This window comes from Athalia rosae, chromosome 2 (genome assembly GCF_917208135.1).
Source record: "Athalia rosae chromosome 2, iyAthRosa1.1, whole genome shotgun sequence".
In the NCBI taxonomy this organism is placed as follows: Eukaryota; Metazoa; Arthropoda; class Insecta; order Hymenoptera; family Athaliidae; genus Athalia; species Athalia rosae.
In genome coordinates, this window is record NC_064027.1 from 10,352,300 (window position 1) to 10,374,164 (window position 21,865).

Sequence of the window (21,865 nt, forward strand, 5' to 3'; positions counted from 1 at the left end):
ATTTCCCCCGTGCGGAAAGGGATACGCGGCGCACCGCGAATAAGATCGCTATCGGCGGGGCTGATTAAGGGGGTAGCCGGTATCTTTTCGAAAAGTTGGTTCGTCGCTTCTTTTTTCTGGATTTTATGACGCATACAGAGAAGTCGGAGAGAAGGGAGGGATCGACCGGCACGAAGGAGCGAGGAGATGAAACCAAGAAACGATATCGACGAGGATTCGAGACGAACCACTCAACGTACGACAACGTTACCCCGTAGAAACGATTCGCTCAACTTCTTTCGGTTAACGGTGTTATACCTCCCTCGTCGGCGTAAATTTTGAACAGTGTGTTTACGGAACCACAGCGAAATTCAGGGTCTGTGGGCATGTCGCGTAATTCCGGAAGTACAGCACCGTTTCTCAATTCGACGATCCCGATTCGAATCGATGCCGCTACAGCGAAGCGATCGATCGATCGATTGGGTAGCCAACGAGTGTATACACCGATAATGATTCAACGATCGCTCAGTTTCTTTGGTTGCATGAACTTGCGAGTTATATAATAGAAGCGATTCGAAGACGGAGAATGCTTTTTATATACTGACATGAGGAAAGCGGCAAATTGGCGCTAAGATTGATAGTTGACAATGCACTTTTTTTTTTTTCTCCTACGGACTCCGACTATAATGCGAACTGACAAAGGGTTGAAAAGTTTGCGAGTGAAGTGGGTTGCAAAAATTCCACCGTCGATATTCTCTGAGCGGTAATGCCGTACCTTTCGCAGCAACGATTCAAGCACGAACTTAACGAGCTGCGATCGCTGTACCGCACGTAATTCATAGACTTCGTACCGTAGACTGGTTCGCATTGAAAAACCTCGTTCTTTAAAACATTACCTAAGACCCGCGCGCGCCTTAATCTCCAATATCGTATGAATATGAATCTACATAGTTAATCACGATATGATCGCATGGACTGGTGCTCGTGGATTTTACAGCGAGTTAAAAAGCCGGTGTATTACGTGATCGGGGATGGGCTTTCCTCCCCCCCCCCCCCCCCCCCCCTTGCATCGCCCGCTTATTCTGCAAGGCGTCTATCAATCTATAAGGTTTTGCGATCACTTTATACGGGACGGGGTGTGTTATCCGTACGGCTTTGGCTTCGCCGACGGTGTACTTCGTAACTCAGTTTGCGATTGTATATAAATACAGATTCAGCCGCTTTATCTGTATGAAACCTGGCTCGGGATCCGCAGGATGACAGAAGGAAAGGGGTGCACCGTTTAACAAAACAGCGGAGCCTTTATAATGTATGTCGTATAGCGATAAGCGGTTCTTGCGGTTTCTTTTTTTGGATTACCGCAGCAGACCTATGGAAACGGCGGGGGATGGGGAGTTTTTTCAGCTCTCCTAATTAATAGCCTTTGTCAAGGTCTGGCTGAATCGCTAATAACTTAACCGTAATCAACGCTCCGGTGATGTCAATCTTCGCTTTCATCCGTCTCATCCCTGTAACCCTTAACCATGTACACGCGCGCTTGACGAGCCGCCGCTTTGATGACGGTAATATGTATGTAGAGAAAGAAATAAATGATTCAATACCAAACTAGTTGTTTCACGAATTTACACAACGGTCTCTCATGGATTCTAAAATATCCCTTAGGAAGAAGCCGAATAACCGTGCGTCCCCCTCTCGAAAGAATTATGAAAGGAAATAAGGGAAGCTTGAATTTATAAAGTTTGCACGCGGATGTGCCGGCTTACTTTGGGTTGAAATGAGCTTTCATCTTCAGCCAACTCTCACGTAATACAACCTCCACAGACGTACGTACGTATCACGCGATTTCCACGCTGTTCGTAAAATCATTGATCCTTTTTTTTTCAAACAGTGTAATAAATTGCACGATAGCATTACACTCGCGATATCCGCCGGTATTATTTTTTCCGGACGTATAAAAACAATCGAATCACCAAATCCGACAGTTTCGCATGTATGTACATACGTCGAATACGAAACCGGATCAAGCAGCACTCAAAGGTTTACCCAAAGAACAAAGAACAACTATGCGAATTTAAAATTCAGCGACGTTTCCACCTGCAGCTGCACCCAGCAGAATACGTTGCAGTCGAGCGAGAAGAGGAAATGAATTCGGTGCAAGTTGCGAAAATTGTTCAATTCACTGACGTGGGAAATTTCTCAATTTTCTCCGGTGCTCTTCGTACCTTCGATTCTAAATTTTTAAATAAGCAGCGGCAATGCAATGACAGATAACGCAGAATAACAAAACCTGACTGGCGACGCGCGTTGAACTTGCGAATAAATGCGTGTATATTATGACAGCTCGGGGGCGGTAATTGTTGTGAAAACAATGGGAAAGTACTCGTGCAACCAATCGCAACTTCGCATCGCACATTTGATTGAATATCGATTCCCGGCATTCCGGCGAGTGCATGTGAAACTGCGTTTTTTGCCATGAGTGAAGTTTTCCATAGCACAGTTGAGCAAAATTGAAAGCGGGGTAGTTATGCTTCCATTACATGTATATCGTATATGGAAATACCGTCGCATCGTATGATGAAATTAAAGTACCGGACTACACGAACCGCGGCGGTCTATAGACCCTCTTTCTATACCTCATCGTAATTGAGTCTGAATAATAATAAAGGCGTACGTTGTTTGTTGGCCAATTGATTTTATACAATTACACGAGAGCTGCGATCTGCGAGAGAAAATTCTGCAAAACGAGTGCAAACTAAACAAACTTGTTTCCGCAGCAAGTGTGCGCGGTGTGCGGTTATGACTGTGAAGGTACCACACGACCATGTGGATCATAAATCAATCGGATGGGATCAGCTGTTATAATAATTATCATGATTCTTATCGAACATTTTTCAGCTCTCAAGAATATAATAAGCGTGCTTCGCATTTCACAGAAAATGTGTGGTATTTATACATAATATGAACTGTGGAAGAAAGCCATGGGAATTACATGGAAAAATATCCAAAGTTTCGATACGGTATGCGGTGTCGGAATGCGGTGCAGGCAAGGATAATGGGAAGTCGGTAGAAATTTGCAGTTAAATTTAAGTGCTCTCGTAGTTTGCTCCAAGGTTTGCCACTTTCAGACCTTATACAGCTTCCATCGACGCCTATAGCAACGGTTAGATCGTCTGATCTTTTTTCGTTCACATCGGTTACTCGATCACAACATATTGCGCGGTCAGATTTTATAGCGGGATCGTAAGCTGCGCAAACATTTCCGAAGATGTTTCAAAAAGCATCTCATCGAATCGTTGGAGAAAATAAATATACGATAAAAAAAAAGCCTGATTCTTCATTGATCTGCACTCTCATAACGTGGAACGTGGACGTAACGTGACATATGGCGGATGATCTACATGAAAAAAGAATTGTACGATATTGATTAGAATTTATACTCAATTCCTTAGAAAAGATGTGTATATTCAACAATCTTTTACAGTGGTGGAACCCGAGTATCCGTATGCATTCTAGAGTATTTTATGATTCTCAAACATTCGTAACCGTTTCGTGGTAGTTATGGAATTTTCATAAGAGTGAGCTACGAAATTCGTGTCGAAAAAAAGATCTGCTTATACATGCGAGAACCTTGTTTGAAAAGCTGGGGATGAAAAGTATTCGCCCGAAGCCATTGTTTGATCATCATAACATATTTCGCTCTTGATCAAGAGATTTTTTGCCCTTTTTTTCTCTTATTCTATTATTATCATTTTTCTTCTTTCTTCCTTTTCTTTCGTTATGATGAAGAGGCTTGGGTCGTATTATTTAACATATTAATTGTGAATCCCCAGATTTCGTGTTAACTGGACCCCGCCATTTATTTCCATCGAGTTTTAGAGCCACTTGTCCTCAAACGCTCCGTTTTCAACGCCTTCGAAATTACATCGCGGTTTAGGCGCCCGGTCGATCATGGAACCGCTATCCAAAGAGAATTATCATCATTCGATGTACAGCGTGAATCTTTATAAACCTCGATAATGGGAGGAGTCAAGTCAGTGCGCATGACGGCTCTCGAACCAATCAGATAATCGGAACAACGAGAATTCACAATCCGAAAGATTTCGGCACTGACAAGTTATGGCTCTTTTCTAGCTTTTCAATCGGCTCGAGAGTAGCGAACCTAACAAAATATAAGCTCATTCCGTTTCCAAAGTGTGGAAAGGCTCGTACTTCAAAAGCTGAGTCGTTATCAAGCAGAATGCAAATTCACAGATTATATATCATGTATATCTCCGAGAATCGCTCGAATGCCACTTACATAGCGTAGTTCTTACCATTACAGTGTTGTAGATCCAATTTTCCGTACGATCGATTATCCGACGTGACATTTCCAACGTGAAGTATCGAGATAACGTGACTCCTGCGCTGGTACTCGTGATATTTAGCGATCGCTTGTAAGGGTCATACAACAAAAGACCGCAGCTTCTTTACAAATTCAGGCAGAGATTACACGTGTGTCAAAGCAGAAGAATTGTTAGCGAACGATTCAAATGAATCGATAACGTGAGCCATACGAGTACAACGCAGCTGGTCTACCTCTTGAAATTAAGCGTAGGTTATCTTACCGTGAGACAACCGTGAAACGATGAAAATTTCACTTGCGGACGGTATGGCGGCACGTGCGTGTTAATATACTACCTTGAAATCCCAACTATAGGTATGCATAAGGGTTGCGATCAAATATTCATGCGTCGAAATTGAAACCAAGTATATGCAAGTGGAACGTTTTATACCTTTACTCCGGTATGTATGTACCTATAGAGCTATTACTATACACCTGGCCATTGTTCTCACACTCAATATCTACACGTCAGTTACGCGTGCGCGCTGTTAATAAGACTAATGGCATGGCTATAAAAATAGACGAGGGTAGGTGAATATATACGTGCACATACCTAATCTACGAATGTGTGAAGGTACATAGGTACAGACCGTACCGTCAAAATATGAGAGCGAAGTTCGAACTGGGTCGATTTTGTACCGGCAGTCGCCTTGACCCAGGAAAGGTTACTATGACTTGCTCCGGCTGTCAACCCCATTACACACGATCTTCTTCGGATATCTTGGACAACCGATAATACCACCACACGCACCTGGAACTCAGGAATAAGACGGCGATACGATGCATTATACTTATACGGAGTCAATGTCTCTGTCTGGATTATTGCGTTGCGAAAAAGTCGGTCACGCAACGACGAAATGAAATTATAAGTATAAAAAGTTGAGGTGTAGAAGGTGTGTTTCTTTTTTGTCCTTCGACTTCTTCTTTTTCTCAACTTCCTCTTCCTCGGGAAATGTGTAGTACCGGTTGCCCTGGAATCGATTTAATGGCACGGTATGAATCTCGGTGGTTCCACAAAGTCGCGGATACATATATAATAATAAATGGACAAAAGATACCAGCGCGCGAATAAAATTGAACGAACAAGCCGAGAGATGAAAGACTCTGTGTTTCTGAGTGCTTTTCTTTTTTTTTTCCTTCTCTCCTCTTTATATCCAGAGCAAAAAAGAGAAACGGAACGAGAGAAAAAATGTATTTACACGAATGTGTTCATGAAATGCTCACAGATTATAGATTCTTCTTATTATTAATTGATAATTCTTGAAAATTTACCACATCTCACGTTTGAGATGTCGCAGAGTTAAGAGAACAACGCGTAGCGGCATAGATGATCCGCGATCGAATGATTTTTTTGATTTGGTTATATCTGCCGAGAATTTTGTATTCTACGTGAGCTCCACGGAATCACACGTACAGAGATTCCTTCCAGAGCTTTGGAGGGGGGGTGTAATATAGTAACAAGCCGCTTGGGCCGAAATATTTTGTTTTTCCCGGGGATTCCTTGGGTACAACCTCTGGATAAAGCACGTACAACAGCGTGGTAAAATCAAATGATAGACTCGACGACCGGTCTCTGCAGCATCAAAGATAAAAATTAATAACGGGCAGGAGAATGAAATTAAACCAGCAAGCTGAAAGATGAAAAACTGCCGTCTCTTTGTGTTCCTGAGTGCTTTCTTTTCACCCTTCTTCCGCAGCGAGGGAAGCTAGAAGGCGCGAAAAAAATAAATCTACTCAAACATGCTTTCAACATTCTACAGACGTCGTCTTTAACTTTGAAAATGAAAATTCTCAATTCAGAGAAAAAGAAGAAGAAAGAACAAAAAACGCTAACGAGATGTGCGGTATTTTTGTTTCTTTTTTTTCCAGAACTCTAGAATCAAACGATAATGCAAAAAAACAACCTAAGTGTACAGCTTTCGTTATGAACACTTATTATTCATTGCAAATCAGATAAAATATCCAAAGTAACATGATTTTTTATCTCGTTCATCAGAAAGCTATCATGGTTACAACGAGAGTAATAAATGGCAATAAACATATTCAATCAAATATATAGAATAGGTATTCCCACGGACTAAAAAGTATCGCAGACTGTGATGATAAACCCGCAATCACTGTATCGCCATTCTGGTCAAAAGATCGTAATCAAAAAGTCAATGAAAGAGATGGAAAAATGACCGACGGTGGAACTCGAACGTAAGCGAAACGTGATTATCATTGAATTATTCACCATGTTAAAGTATAACTGGTATAACCTTTGAGGTCCATCAACAACGAGTGAGGCGTATTCGAACATATCTTTGTATCACATCAGCTAATTTACTAAATACGGTCGATAAATCTTTCATAGCCCCGAATTGCTTTTGAAAATCTGGCCATCATTCAATTTGAACTTTTGGAGTGGGTGAAGTGAATTCACTGGAATTTCAGAGCAGTACTATATCCGTAATACTTCGTAAGTTAGAACCTGAATAATTTCTTTCTCAGCAGTTCAGATTCCACGACGTAACCCTGTAACTTGAAATTCATTGATTGTATTATATTATATCATATCATATATAGGGGTAATACCGCTGTGGCTGAACGCAGTCGCATTAGAATAACTTAGAAATAACATACCGCTGTTCCTTCCGCTTTCACCGAATTATCGCTATCAGCTACGTTTATGGTCGGTCAGTTAATACCTGTATCGCTTAATTTGCTTCGTTCTAAGTCGGCACCGTACTATATTTGATAAATACCGCTGTAATATTCCGCTGCGTAGCGGCACGCTACGTCCCGCTGTCCCGCAAGGACGTTCATTGTTGTGATACGGCCTGCCGCAAAAATAGCTCCGCCAACGAGTAAATTCGAACATCCGTAACGATCCAAACTGAGTTTAAATCATAAGCTAAATACTGTTATTGATTACCGCTTACCGCTATTAATAATTGTGACGCTTGACCACTGATTGTTGTTGATCCCGTTGTAAAATTTCACTACAGCTATTGTAATACACGGGAGGAATCTCACTGAAGGAATCCTCCGGTTGAGTTTTTCATTTGATTTCACCTGTGGACCTGAGAACATTGAGCCCCTTACCGCCCATCCCTTCTACCACTCTCTCGGTGCATCTGAGCTACCCGAGTTAGTTCCGTCGTCCCCTGGTTCTCTCGTATCTCGGTAATTCGAGTATCTTTGATTTTGTTAGTTCGTTTAGTTTATTTGTTTGATCGAAGTATCTGTGAAACGACGCATCCGCTTCCGGCGCCCAACACCGTTCGCACGTTCGGGGAAGACGTAGGGTAACGAGTATCCCACGATTCCGAAACAATTTCTCGTTGCCGTATCCGTTTCCGTATCAACAATCTCTCTTCTCTTATCTAAACAACACTATGAAGGAATGAGAATGATTACATGGGAGTCGTACGCAGTGAATGATAATTATCAGAGAAAAGGGAATATTTCCAACTCGTAGCTGCATCGAGGTTGAATAGTTACTTTACACAGATAAAATAGTTTAGCTGCCACGCAGATGTCATCTGATTGCAAGTGACTCTTCACAATATCAATTGGTTACTTTACGTTCATCCTATCAACGGAAAAAATTTATATCAGATAACAAACATCCTTCGTCTTTTACCTTCTGGAACTTTTGAACCTTTTTCGAATTTCTGCTCGATCATTCTTTTTTTTTTTCGTTGTTACGAACCTCCAAACTGAGGACTCCAAACTTCACGCGTCGACAGTAGTCCGCATGTTTCCTCATCTCCTGTCCTGAATAATTGAGGTTCTTGGAAACAAATTTTCTGCTCAACGGGTTTCAATCGGACATCAATTACCAACCGTCTAATCGAAAGTTGACGAAAAACCGTTTTGGAAACCGAAGCAGAAACTCATATGCATACATATGGTATGTATGTTGGAGACGTTTCGCAATTTCACGTGCCCGGTGCATCAGGGGATGAATTCGAGAATAGGGCGCAAATTATATCACATACTTAATGCCTGAAACAGCGCAGAAACCGTAATGACTGCTACTTCATCGAGAGACACAGTACCTAGTTAGTTGGTTGATGCGCGGCGGGACCGCAAGGAAATAGCGTGGTTTCCCGTTGATGGTGCCGGCTGAAAACACAGAATCGTCTCTACCACGCAATCATGCCAGCTTGATAGATTTTAGATTCGGTTCAACTTATGGCCATCATATATTTATCTCTACAAGGTATACCTTCGGACGCACCGATCTCCTCAATAATTGTCCAGAGCGCATAGTATATCTACCGGCGAGCCTGATTTCGACCCTCGTATAGATGTTACGTTTTATCAAGCCAAAGCGCGATGAGAGCCACAATATTCTGCCTATATAATTCGTGTTTTTCGGCGGTGCCCACGCCCCGATTTTTAGACGTCAGTTACGTTACATAGCGACGAAACGTGAGTTTCTTTTTGACGCGGACGTTAAACCTCTTCGGACTAATGGTGGAGAACTCGCAACTGAAGTAGATAAGTCAACGTACGCTAAAGGATGTCGCGAAAAGTTTCAAGCGGATGCTGAGGAACGCAACGAAAAAATATTTCGACGGTTTTCGTTTCACCGGTGTAGAAAGACGGGGCATTTCGGTGACTTGGACAAATAATTAAAAGTAATATAATATGTATATTATGCATAACATAATGTATACGTATGTACAGCGTACCTCGGTTTGCTCGACTATGAGTGCAACTATAACGGCGGAAAATGGAATTTCGACATATTTCATACATTTAAGTACTCATTGGCGCGAAGGATACATCGGAAAGGTTCCACGGTCAAAGGTATTGATTTTCGTTTCTTTCGTATTCATTTTTACCACCATACAGTAGCCCTCTGAGATAATTTTCGATCAGGAGTTATCGAAGTAACCATAGAAAAACCACTGTACAGTAAAGCTATCAAAAGTTGGCTATAGGATAACGTATTGTCTACGTAATATCGTTTATAGGCATTATCCAGACAATACTACCATCAAACCCAGTTATGGTATGTGAGCTGCTCATTCTGCGGGACAATTTGAACCTCATATTTTCGATCCAAAGATGAAATTTTTTACTGGCAACGTAACATCGCAGCTGGAGTCCGCGCCTCCCCCGCTGTAACATCGGAATTCTATTATATGTTACGGGTTTACCAGCGGTCGTAATAATTACACCAAACTATCAAAAGTGGCCAGGTTCACCTGTACGATGCCCTCAGGGTAGCGGTTAAAACTTACGAGTTCTAATCACTGATATAAAGATTAAATCGCTGATGAAACTTTTGGGGACCTTCCGCCACCGGCTGCGAAGCTGATAAAAACAAATATCTCAAAGCTCATTTTCTCGGGGGATGAAAAAATTGACGATTCAGCGCGATTGACTGAGATCGATAACGCCGGGCGAAAAAATAATCTGTATGATCCACGTCGATATATAGGCATACCTATACGGCGGTCACGAAAAAATTCATCCGTTCCGATTTGCCATTGTGGAGGTGAATTCCCGCGGGAAAATATCAAGGATAATATACACTGCACAAAGGTTAAACAAATAACGAGCTCGAATAGCTATCCGACGTCGAACGAGATTCCAGAGGTCATCGGGACTCACAGTTCGGTACCGGTGCATCGCCGTATAAAGTAAAGGAAATCTATACATACCTCAGTGCACCACACCATATCCACATAGTTCATACCTTTGAATCAATGTTGGTTTTACATGTAGCCCACGAGTATATTGACCCATATACATATATTCGCATGCCGATGATGGAGAATGAACACAACCGCATCAATTTCTCGTTCGCTTAATATCCCTTAACCGCGTATGCGATCGATAAAAACTATCGGTGTGGGTGCCCTTTTAGTGTGATGACCACGTGCCGCAGTACTAAAACTGTGGAAAAGATCAGTTGGCCTATTACCACTCGCGCACTGGCGATCGGCGAATCGCAATGCTGTATACACACATGTGACAATTTATGAGAATCCAAAAATGGCATGGGGAACTCATAGTTTGCACGCTATCAATCACTGTGCATACAGCGTATCGTTGTACGCTACAAGGAGATTTAAGAAAGTAAAATGAAAAATGTTAACCAGTGCAGTGACAATGAAAGTACAATTCCATCGCATGATATGAACTAGAGAGAGCGATAGAATGGCAATGGTATACGTCCAGCCACTCGAGTTATTTTTCAAATTTTTCCAAATTTGTGTGCATGAAATTGATGGAACACAGATATTTAATCTTACTATAAAGGCATAGGTATATTCTTCTCGTTGAACGTTAAACAAAAGGAAAAAAAGAAAATTTTACAGGAGTAATAGAACGGTTTGATTTAGGGAACGACATTAAAAATTACCGTTTTCGGTAAATGATCCTGTAGGTACAGGTTCATCAAAGTTTGCGGCCAATGTCCGGCGTTCTCTCATCGAAACGAGATGTAAATACACAATTAACGAGCGTTGCTCGGGTAAGCCGTATACTCGTATTATTTATACATGCTGCATAAGTATCGTGATATGCCTGAAGCGCAGGATGAGTTGGAGGGATGGAGTTAATCTGGTAGGGGTGGTTGGCTGACGACGAGTTGACCCTTTGCGAGTTGAGCGACCTCTGCGGAACAACACTGCGTTATCGATTCACGACGCATACACGTGGTCTTTAGCTGCATCGCTTTTCGTATGCGTCGCGCATCCTTCCACCTGCGGTCGTGCGTTTTCCCCAGTTTGCAGGAGTGCACTGATGAAATGACTACTTCATTGAGGTGCACGTGCTATCTAACCAACACGCCGGAAGGGTAAACGTCCGTTACATCCATTCTAACTAACAATAAGACGCTAGGTTTACGTGGACGTCGCTGATATCTGCGTGAGCAAATCTTGTGACGATATAAACTACACTGCGGTACGATGAACCTTCTAGAACTTGGAAACATAAACTTTACAATTTGGAGGAAAAAAATTATGGAAGAAAAATTTCCAATGTTGCCTTTCTCACGCCATACAAATTACCACCGTAACTACCCTATTCATCTATCTATGAAATTGATCAACTTATCACGAATTCATCAATCCGATAGGTGAAAAATCAAGGATATCTCAATAAGAAAATTTTGTAGCTCAATTTGATTGACGGATCTGTGTTCCTGAGGTCAAAATACGTAGGAAAAGTGCTCTGCGGTCGCGTTTCAAAATACTTCATTTTTGGCCCAAAAATCGAAAAAATCCAAAGGGGTACCCCTTGGCGTTTTGTCGATTTTGAGGTCAAAAATCAACATTTTTGTAAAATGGGTTTTGTATGATATCTTTGTGTATTTTGATCTCAGGAATCCAAATTTCAAAGCCAAATTGATCTATCTATGAAACTGATCGAGTTATAGTCAACTTATCACTCCGAAATGTGAAAAATCAAGCACATCTGGTGAAACTGGACATAAGTAACCGATAGAATTATTTTTCCAAGAATAGGTGATCCCTGGAAATTCGTTTGTCGATACACGAGCCATCGGAAGTTAAATCCTCGAATGCGAACACAACGCAATGGATCTTGCGAATATCATGCGACCCAACTCGACGATCGCTTCAGAGTTGAGTGGATTTATCTATATCCTGGCCTTTTCTTGTTTCCTATAAATTTTTATTTCCGTTATGAGCTCGCTCAAAAAAATCAACGCTTTAGTAGGGCGTTTTTCTTGTTACTACAGTGGCCTGAAATTCGTGTCCATAAATCTTTCCCTATACGTGTTATCCGCAGAAAAAATATACTTACGAAATGGGCGTGGCTGCTCCTCAATAACAATAAAGAAAAAGATTGTGGCTGACGGGAGCAAATTTTTTACAAATTTCCCCGTCTCGATCGATTTTTAACACGAGTCTGCTTTTACGACGACCAATATGTTCATCACAATCCTAATGCGCCGCATGCACCGTTCGATTTCGGTTGGGCATTGGAGTGTGCTCTGGACTTGACATGATCAAATTTTGAAGGAGACAACATCGAGTGGTGGGAAAAGCTAATCGACTCTTCGCTCTCCGACATTGACAGTCATGTCCAGCTGGAGCTGGTTGACCCAGCGCGCAAATCAGGTCATAGAATATCCTCGCGGAGTCGTTCGTTTGTTACATGCAAACGTACGTTAACGTCGGACCGGAACCTACTAATCGGACTGACGCGCGACCTCGTTTTCGAACCCAACTTTATGGCGCGAATATAAGCAGCGCGAAAGGGTTTCGTCAAAGAAAGTCCAGGCCTTCCCTCGAGGCAGCGGGAAATACCAAAGTTCGAATTTTACGTATCTAGGTAATTAATGAGAGTGATGAAAAAATTTTAAGCTCAGCATGAGTTCTCGGATGGATTTTATATGAGCACATTTAATACCTACGTGGCTTCGTTGTACTTCGATAAACGTTTCAAGTCTGACTAAGGGATCGGATCGATGATTTTCTCAAGTTCGCCGAGGTTTAGGTGCCACCCGATTCCCTACACACCATCACCGATACATGATTCTTAAACGATCGATTCTTCGAGAACTCGGGTGTTCATTATTCATACCCGAACCCAAACACACATCGTTCGACGCAACTGTAACCCGTGCAAATACAGTATCGGTCTGTACATATGCTTGCTCTCTGTCACCAGCAATCGTGGCAGTCACCCAACAGCCGTTGATTAATCGCCAGTAGAACCGGGGGATGCAAATTTTATCGGAAGATCCAAATTTGGTAGTGATAAGTCGCGAGGGTGGCCACCAAAATACAAAACAATTGCTCTCGAATTAATCGTGAGATTCATATCCGCATAAGGTTTTCGAATGAAGTGAATTTCATAGATTTCATAGATAATCCACCAATCGCATTTCGTGGGAGAATCGTCAAAATTCTTTTTCTCTTTTCTCACGGTTACCCGATCTCTTTTCTCGGTGAGAATTGTACAGATTACAAACGAAGCCAGAGATACCATTAAACCATCACTCGAGGGGTAGAATGCCTTATATGTAGGTCATCGAACTTCGAAAGGCGCAGATAAAATCGACCCTTTGACTCGTCATTCCGGGGAGAACGTTGCCTGGCTTCGAGAATTCGCTGCTCTGCCTATAAATCATATTTTGTTGGCGATTCGTCGGATTGTTATACACGTGCTTGCCACGCCTGTGGAACGGACATCCTGTTTGTTATAAAAATAGGCTTGGAAAATACCTGAGAAAGTTTCTACGCAACTTACTCCGCAGACCGTAGTTTTTGAAGAGGTTATCGAATCAATTTACATCCCGTGGATTTTCCATACATCTGCCGTCGAGTTCTGAGTTTCGAGCACTTGAAAATATATCGCACATGAACACGGAGATGGCCCATCTGCAAAAACCATCGGCAATAAGAAGGATTTGATACACGGCAAAAAAAAAGTATCACTATTAAATATTCATGCTCAATAATTACCATAGACTGAACGACATAAAATAATCGCGCTTCGTAATATGCAAATATGTGTATAATGTTTACTCGTAAGGTTCTCTAGGATCCCTGAGGCCACTTCACACCCTGCGTAAAAGTGGGCGCGTAAATCCAATCTGACCGTTATTCGTAGGCTTATATTATTCGATCGAAATTTCCACCCTCAAGAAATTCACGTCACTGTAGGATGCCCACGCACGCTATACATTCTGTTTAAGAGCTCTACCTACGATCGGCATTATTGTTCCATCTCATCAACGTCAAGAGGGTAATCACGATCCCGCAAAGGCCATCACTGTCCGTCACGGTTCGATATATGAATTGGGTAAACAGCTGATTATCACATATTTAGGTATAAAAATGTTCGTAATTAGTTTTATTGATCGATCATCCCTCGGAATTCCATGAGAGGAGGGTGAAAGATATGTATTAACTTTGTTCCCTCCTCTATTTCTATTTTGTTCTTTCAACAAAATACTACGATTATGTGTATTATAACTAAATGCACGAAGTAGAGTTTTGTCGGATAATCGATTCGATATACTGAGATAATAATATTTATCAAACGCAATATGGTCGGTAGTACTTGCGTAAAGCACGATTGGAATGAATTTAATTAAGCATCCCTGTTATAGGGAACGAAATTTCACGTAAAATACATTGAATACCACCTTCGTTACGCAAGAGTTACAAACGATGTGCAACATTGGATAGGGTGGGTAGGATAAGTATATTAGAAAATGGTCACATGTGGTGTGCAGACGTCAGAACGACCTGGTGCTTCGCGGATATCTGATAAAATTAACTCGCTATTAATGATTCCCCAAAGTTAATTCAGGAACGGCAATGCGTAAGGTAATGAATATCAGTTCCTGCGAATTGATCTCGAAAAGGGTTCAATCGTATTTTACGAAATTTGCAGGAGTCGCTTGTTGTTAGTAGAATATAGGTTGAAAATCTTCAAACAAAAGTCCTTAGGTGGCACACACGAGTCATGGGAACGTTTGAGAAACTGGATAAGGTTGAAGAGCGGTTGATCTTTTGCGGACTTGTCGCTCCTAATTGGAACCTTTCAACCTCTTTTCCTACAAAAATCAAGGGACGCTACTCGCTCGACTTTTTTCAATCGAGCACTTCAGTGGTTCATCCTAGAAATGTGGTCCTGCCGTGCCGCGAGACAAAAGGTATCGAAGTAGCTCGGAGAAAAATGATGGACAAAGTGATTTTCCGAAGTAGAGAAAAATCAAAAATAATTGAACCTCCTATTTGTGGTTTTTGCCGGTAAGGTGAAGAATTCACACGTGTGATTCGATATCAAATTCGCAGAGTATTGCAGGAATTCAGTCTACCTCTTTTCGAAATGCGAATCAAGTGATTTCAACATCGCGGGTCATAAAAACTGCGATCGAACTTAGAAATTGTTTTTCTAGCAAACTCGTTGAGAACACGATCTTCGACGAATCGTTCACACGAATGAGCTTACAAAGCACACAAATTTCGGTCATCTTACAGTCTAGGTTTCTATTGATTTTTGTGACAGTACGAAATAGCATGAGTAAAATCGTAACGTAACATTGAAAAAGTTGTAGCTTCTGCGATTCTAGGCGCAGTTGAGAGAACGCGCGTACTACGGTATTCCCATCAACCGCCACTGGTTGGCGCCAGGCGCCGGATACATTTTACCTCAGAATTTATGAGAATATTCGAACCAGACACTCTACGGTTTGAACATGTAATTGTAAATGCAAGGTAGTAAAACCGAGATTCGAATTGATCGTGTGATTTCGTTGATATTATTTTTAATAGAAATAATGAACATATCGTTATCGTCTCCATCTCTAATATTTTTCATAAAGATTCGAACGCGTGTACAGTTCTTGTGATGCGCGAAATTTGTTTATTCGTAAAACAGACTTACGTTTTCCTTTTCAGGGATACATCAGTGCAAGCAATTGATTGGAATTTTGGTGCACTTTGAATACATACAGTACAGTGTTCCAAACATTTTTCTGATAATTGTCAAAATCGTAAAATCTTTTGTAACGGACTTTTTTTTTCTATGAACTAAAATTGGCAACTGGGGCGTGAAGCATATCATTTTTTCGAAGTTCCGGACAATAGAAAATGACTGTTCCCACTTGGGCTAAAATAACGAAATACGTTGCCATCGATGCTATAAACTGTAAACACATCATGTATGAACATGTAATCTCATCAATAAAAATTCCGATAAAATGGATTGGTCACTTACACTTTGAAGAAACGCAAGATCCACTTGAAAGAAGCCGAGTGGTGAAAAGAAAAGCTGACAATGTATCATTTGATGGAAAAACGATGATACCTGTACATACACAGTAACAAAATTTCGTAACTCTACATTCATTCTCGCGATAGGTTGAATGGGAAAATCATCAAGTACCACCTGAACAGAGAAACAAGTTTTACCTCCAACCGCATATCGTTGCCATCGATGATCAATGTGTTGAGTATCTTTGCGGTTCCATTTGCCTAGAAGCGTAACAATCGTGATCGTCATAAATTTCGCCGTACAATGAAAAAAAAACTTTAATAATACTTTCGATTGAATACTTCCTCAAAATTTACCATTCGTACGGTTCGATGACAACAATAAGCCATGTAAACAATTCCAGTCAAGCTGTGAACAACACTAAAAACTGCTATAAGATAGTCCATTGTAGTACTCTCGTGGCAAATGATAGCCGACATACCAAAGGTAAGAAAGTATAAATCGTAAGCTGTTTCAAAAAAAATCAGCACAATACAGAATACTATTTGGAGAGAAAATCCTTCCATGACTTCCTTAGAGACAGAGAATAATTTTCGATGAACAATCCGGAGTTGCCGTATCAATTCCACCACGTTTTCTGATTCATTCGAATGATTTGTCATTTCACCTTTCACATCACCGTCGCGAGTATCTTCCAACGCAGAATTGATCAACGCGTACCGATCACCGATGAAATAGACCACATTAGAGAAAACCGACATCACCGAATTATTGATCGCTGCGATGTAATGGTAAGAAACATATTGGACTGTATACGGCAAGTTATTCAATGGTTCAACGGAGTTCGTCAATATGCACACAATGGTCACTGGTATGTAAATAGTGTACTCACAAACAAAGCAAATAAGTTGTCTTCTGACCATTGCTTTGAGGTCGACATGTTTCGAACAAATGTTAGCAAGATCTCGGTCGAGACGCGTTATCGATGAAACTGACCCCATGAAACACCGGTGACCTACAAAGAACCACATGACGATGTTCAGCGGTATCACAGTCACTTCGAAAATCCATGCCACTAGTTCAGCTGGGTTGGTGGCAATCCATTTCAAGGGATACGACAGTATTAATGAGTACCAGTACATTGCCGAGTGACCCAACATGAAAATTATAGCGTACGTTGCTCGCCACTTCTTTGATCTGGCGTTACAATGAGTGAAGAGAAAACACGTGTATCTGTACGGCCAAAGAGCCGCAAAATATCCTTTCGGATCAAACAAGTCACTTGATTTTGAAAACATCTTCAATGCACGACTGTTTTTTACTGCAAGAGATTCTCTGTTTTCAGAAATGAAGCAGTTCGAGCAAGTAAAAACCCAAGAGTCGTTCCGTCCGTACGCGACACTTTTGTGCCCGAAATTCGGACGACGGTTTTATTCTCCAGCAGAGTAAACGAATGAATGAGTAATAGTCAATTGACATGCTTTTCACGATGATATTTCTACCTCAAATGTCAGAACTGCCTAATGCCCCGTGTAGGCTATACACCCAAAAGCGAACTAAAGGGTGCGTCGCTCCACTGCCGATATAAATTGACTTATGTATAACACCGCTATAATTATGGAGTCACCAAGCATTAGGAATATACATCGCGCTCTACTGGTTGAGAAAATTTTCATACACAGTAATTTGTCTTTGTAACAAAATATGGACAATAACACAATAGGAGTTCGAGGAAGCTAACAAGACTTTGTCAAAAACTGATGAATATTCAAAAAATTATTATGATTAAATATTGTTTGGGAAATGTCCTGGATGAGGGCTATGATAATTCAAGTCCGGCAGGGTTCCGACTTGATTTAGGTGAAGGAAATACGACGCTGTCATTCCAAAAACTAACAAAAGGGGAAGATTAATAAGTAAATTTTGATTGAAGATAAGTAAACACCGATGAAGCCACCGCGCAATGATCTCCCAGATTTGAGTAAATACGCATTTATCGAATGATATCGATTCCATGTAGGGCGTGACTGAAAAATGCATGAAATCTGAAAGAACTTCGGAAAGAACTTTGTTTTACAACGTTTGAATCGTAATCATGGCCCAGCGAGCGAAAGAGAAGAGAAGAATGAGCGGTCTTTTTCGATGAAGAAAATTTAATCAAATTTCATTGCACAATAATTATTTCATTTGACCCAGGGTATTTGAAAATTAGTCTCAGAAGTGTCAAACTTCGTGCAAAAATCGTGAATCTTGCTGAGCATTTTCTAAGAAGGACTAAAATATCATCGCAAATGTTCATACATTCACTAAATTGTACGCCAATCAGCGATTACTATGTCTGAAATTGTACCATAATCACAAGGTATGTAGATCCAGCTGCGACGATCTGAAATTTAAATATTTGAAAGCTAATTATTACATAACTACTCATGAGGAGCTACAATTGACGGAAATAATTCCTAGTCAGGCTTTGAATATCCGAGTTACTCATTTTATGAAATGCAATGGACAGAAAGCATTTTGATGTATAATATATTCTAGCTTCACTCACGGAAGATATCAAAGCGATATCCAAATTGAAGAATCCTGCTGCGGAGAATTCAACCTTCCTCGACGTGACATGGTCGTAAAATAGGACCAACTTGAATGTCAAAATAGTAAATAAATGGAGTGCAGAGGACAAGTCCTACCAAAGATGTGATTCGGGAGGAGTTTTATTTAGCTGAGGCTCCGCCTTCATCCATTCTTACTTACCAATTGACCCCTTCCAACTCTATAAAAATATTCGAATGTCGCGCTACCTGATCGCTGATTGGCAACTGGAATTTCCAGGATAACAAGTAAGAATAGACGAAGTCGGAGCCTCAGCCAAATAAAACTTCTCTCAAATCAGACCTTAGGGTGACTCACCCTGTACATATATAATATAGAGCAAACACATTTTTTCCAAATCTTGTTATGAAAATGAGAAATCAATTTCGATCGTGGATATTGGGTACGCACCTCCTCTTTCGTGGCGAACTCCATGTTGCCTCTTCTAATATTCAGTATATGAATTATTGCATTTTTCCCTGTCGTCGTAGTTTTTGACGCCATAACGACCACGGCGACGAATCTAGCCACGTAATATATTGCCCATGATAAATTGTTTAACGGATGGCTGAGGAATGCTAACGCTTCATCGTGGGGTTGATTGAGATCATGATTTTTCCGCCAGCCCCAGGAACCCCCGGCGAAAAATGAGTACATGTTGAAAAGTTGGTTGAGGAAACATCCACTCAATGAAAATAGGAGCTGTAGCTGATACGTTAATAAACAAGGAACAAGAAAAAGTAGTTTTTGAACATTCAGGGATGATTTCACGTTCAAATACATAGGTTAGGAAAAAAAATTAACGAATGTTCTGAAAGAGAAAATGACATTCTTATGGTGGAAGTGTAGACGATTCATTTGTCGCATAGAATACTTCTTGTTGTTTAATAAGGAATGACTTATTTATTATCAACTCATGTAGAAATATGAGTCGTTGAAAAATTGACAATTATTCTGAATTTCTTGACTCAGGAATAATACTGACACGAGAGAAAAATACTATGTTCGGCTTGTGTGTAAAACCCGACCTGGTTTTCGCATGATTTGTACCGAAACACTCACCTGAAACATGTAGTTTACTTCGTCCACAACGGTGCACAAACGTTGATGCCCCAATCTTAGAATTTCAATACCACGGGCAATCGATTTATCCGAAATATGCAGTAAGGGTCTCTGTTTTCCTTGCAGAAGAAACTCTTTTCTCAGCATGGGTCCGTATTTCGAATTCAAGTGAGACCCAGCTTTTCTGAAAATAATTCCCAATTCCGTTGGATCGGGAGATGAGAAATATTCTAATTTTCGAACGTCGCAAAAGGTGGCGATGTCCAAGAGTCTAGAATTCACAATTTCGAATCTAGATTTTATTAGGTAGCAGATCGCTATGAATTGAGCTTCCGCTAAAACGGATGTGAAATTGTTCAGATTATTCATCAGAATGTGGAGAGTGATGAAATATGAACCCGCTACGTGAATAAAAATAGCTGAATAAATCTGCCCGATTAATCCAACAAGAATGCTCGATCCAATCAGAATCCAAATGGCTCGAATATTGCTGCGACGGTGTTTAAGTTCCACACCCAGCAGCTCATCGATGGAATTCAACTCAGAGAATGCCTTCGGCAAATGGATTCTTGTGTACACGAGTGCATTTATTCTGCTCACAATCCCCATTAATGTCATGACAATTGAGTTTATTAATCGAACCAGCAGAGGCGGAGACATCAGCAGATTTTGTTTTTCCATTGAATAAAAACCACTGCTATTATTGTCGCTAACAAAGTCGGCTACAGCCAACGTCATCTTAGGTATGTATATCAAATGAACGAAAGTCAATCCCAGAAGAACAATCGTGTAGATCATCGTACCGCGCGACGATACAAATGCCTGTAAATAAACACCTAATATCATGTAATCGTTATTGCTGTAAATCGATATTACGTTACAATAACGCATGGTCCGCGGTAAGCGTGACTAACGACACAAGCGTTTCAAATGTGTGGGACTATATTGCAACTAAAAGGAAAAACGATGAAAGAAATTATTCCTTTTTACTGATCTGGTCTAAAATAGATGACGACAATGTTAACATAGTTACAGACGGATACCTCTTTGCTGGAAAACGTTTCCAATTTCAATGAAAAAACACCAACAGCTCGAGCGAATAGAGTGATTGGTAAAAATTCTGTAAAAACAGTTAGACGAGTTTTTCTCAACAAACCGAAAACGCGATTCATTGTCAATCGGTGTCAATGATGAGGTTTGAAAGAACAAAAATTCAACAATACCAGGTTCTCAAGAACGGCGTTATCGGCACGTCGATGGCCGCGGTGAAACTGAAAATATTGTTGAAGATTGCCCATGACGTGAAAAGAGAATTGAAGCAATGTTATTACTAGCAACAATCCTGAACAAATTCATTAAATTTGACAAGTTTGCAGTCTAGTTAAGCGCGAGAAGAGATGACGTAATAATTGCACAATTTTACTTGTTTAGTGTTTGCAATGGTAGTAACACAAGGGGGCAAGTAATTCCGCTTCATTGGAATGGCGAACCGGCTATAACCGGAACTCTTCGAACTGTAAACAGCTTATCGACAGCCTCTGACCTCCGATATCAAAATCTATTCGAGATGAACCGGATTTTACCAGCTCGCGTTATCGTCACGCTGACATGAAAATTTGAAAAAAATTTTGATTCATTACTTGCCTTATTTTTAGACTTCGATATGATTTCATAGCTAAATATCTAATTGTAAGCGATACCCGTTCTGTGCTACTAGCCACGACAATTCTATGAGATTTTCATTGCAACATCTCACATTTAGAACAAGCCTATCAATCAATCAACTTGATCAATCAATCGAATTCAATCATGAAACGATTAATGGAATCAATTTTAACCAGTGAATTTGGTGGTGGATAAAAAAAAAAATTTCTTCAATTGTTCACATTAGATTATCTATATTCAGCTCCTATGATAACGGCGAAATTTGGTTAAACTTTTCACTGAAAATACGGGTATACAATGATAAGTCAGAAATAGTAGCAGTTTTATCAGTTTATTTGTAAAACAAAATTCGCTAACGATCAAACATTTTGTAGGAAATAAATTGGTTCCAACACGAAACTACCATACCTGAATAGCTGTTTGGATAGGATTGGTAGATTAGCTTTCTCGCATTACCGTTACACCGGTAATTAAGGATTCTTC

General features: G+C 40.6%; 3 protein-coding genes across 4 annotated transcripts in view; all 3 read right to left on the reverse strand.

Annotated features, from left to right (window-relative positions):
* LOC105694056 overlaps positions 1 to 21,865 on the reverse strand; it is a 159,784-nt gene that overhangs the window by 85,352 nt on the left and 52,567 nt on the right. The gene's annotated exons all lie outside the window — the stretch shown is intronic.
* LOC125499946 (putative gustatory receptor 28b) lies at positions 15,313 to 17,372 on the reverse strand. Its single transcript, XM_048650456.1, has 4 exons — positions 16,420 to 17,372; positions 16,261 to 16,323; positions 16,067 to 16,156; positions 15,313 to 15,995 (listed from the first exon to the last, which is right to left on the reverse strand). The coding sequence occupies exons 1-4, from the start codon at positions 17,359 to 17,361 to the stop codon at positions 15,873 to 15,875; spliced, it is 1,218 nt and encodes a 405-aa protein (XP_048506413.1). The 5' UTR covers positions 17,362 to 17,372; the 3' UTR covers positions 15,313 to 15,872.
* LOC125499945 (putative gustatory receptor 28a) lies at positions 18,336 to 21,585 on the reverse strand. Of its 2 annotated transcripts, XM_048650455.1 has the most exons (4): positions 19,718 to 21,585; positions 19,067 to 19,363; positions 18,615 to 18,704; positions 18,336 to 18,449 (listed from the first exon to the last, which is right to left on the reverse strand). In XM_048650455.1, exons 1-4 carry the CDS (start codon positions 20,606 to 20,608, stop codon positions 18,396 to 18,398), a joined length of 1,332 nt encoding a protein of 443 aa, XP_048506412.1. In that variant the 5' UTR covers positions 20,609 to 21,585; the 3' UTR covers positions 18,336 to 18,395. The 2 variants fall into 2 exon arrangements, with proteins under 2 accessions (XP_048506412.1, XP_048506411.1); XM_048650454.1 differs by lacking the exon at positions 18,336 to 18,449 and having other exon boundaries at positions 18,465 to 18,704.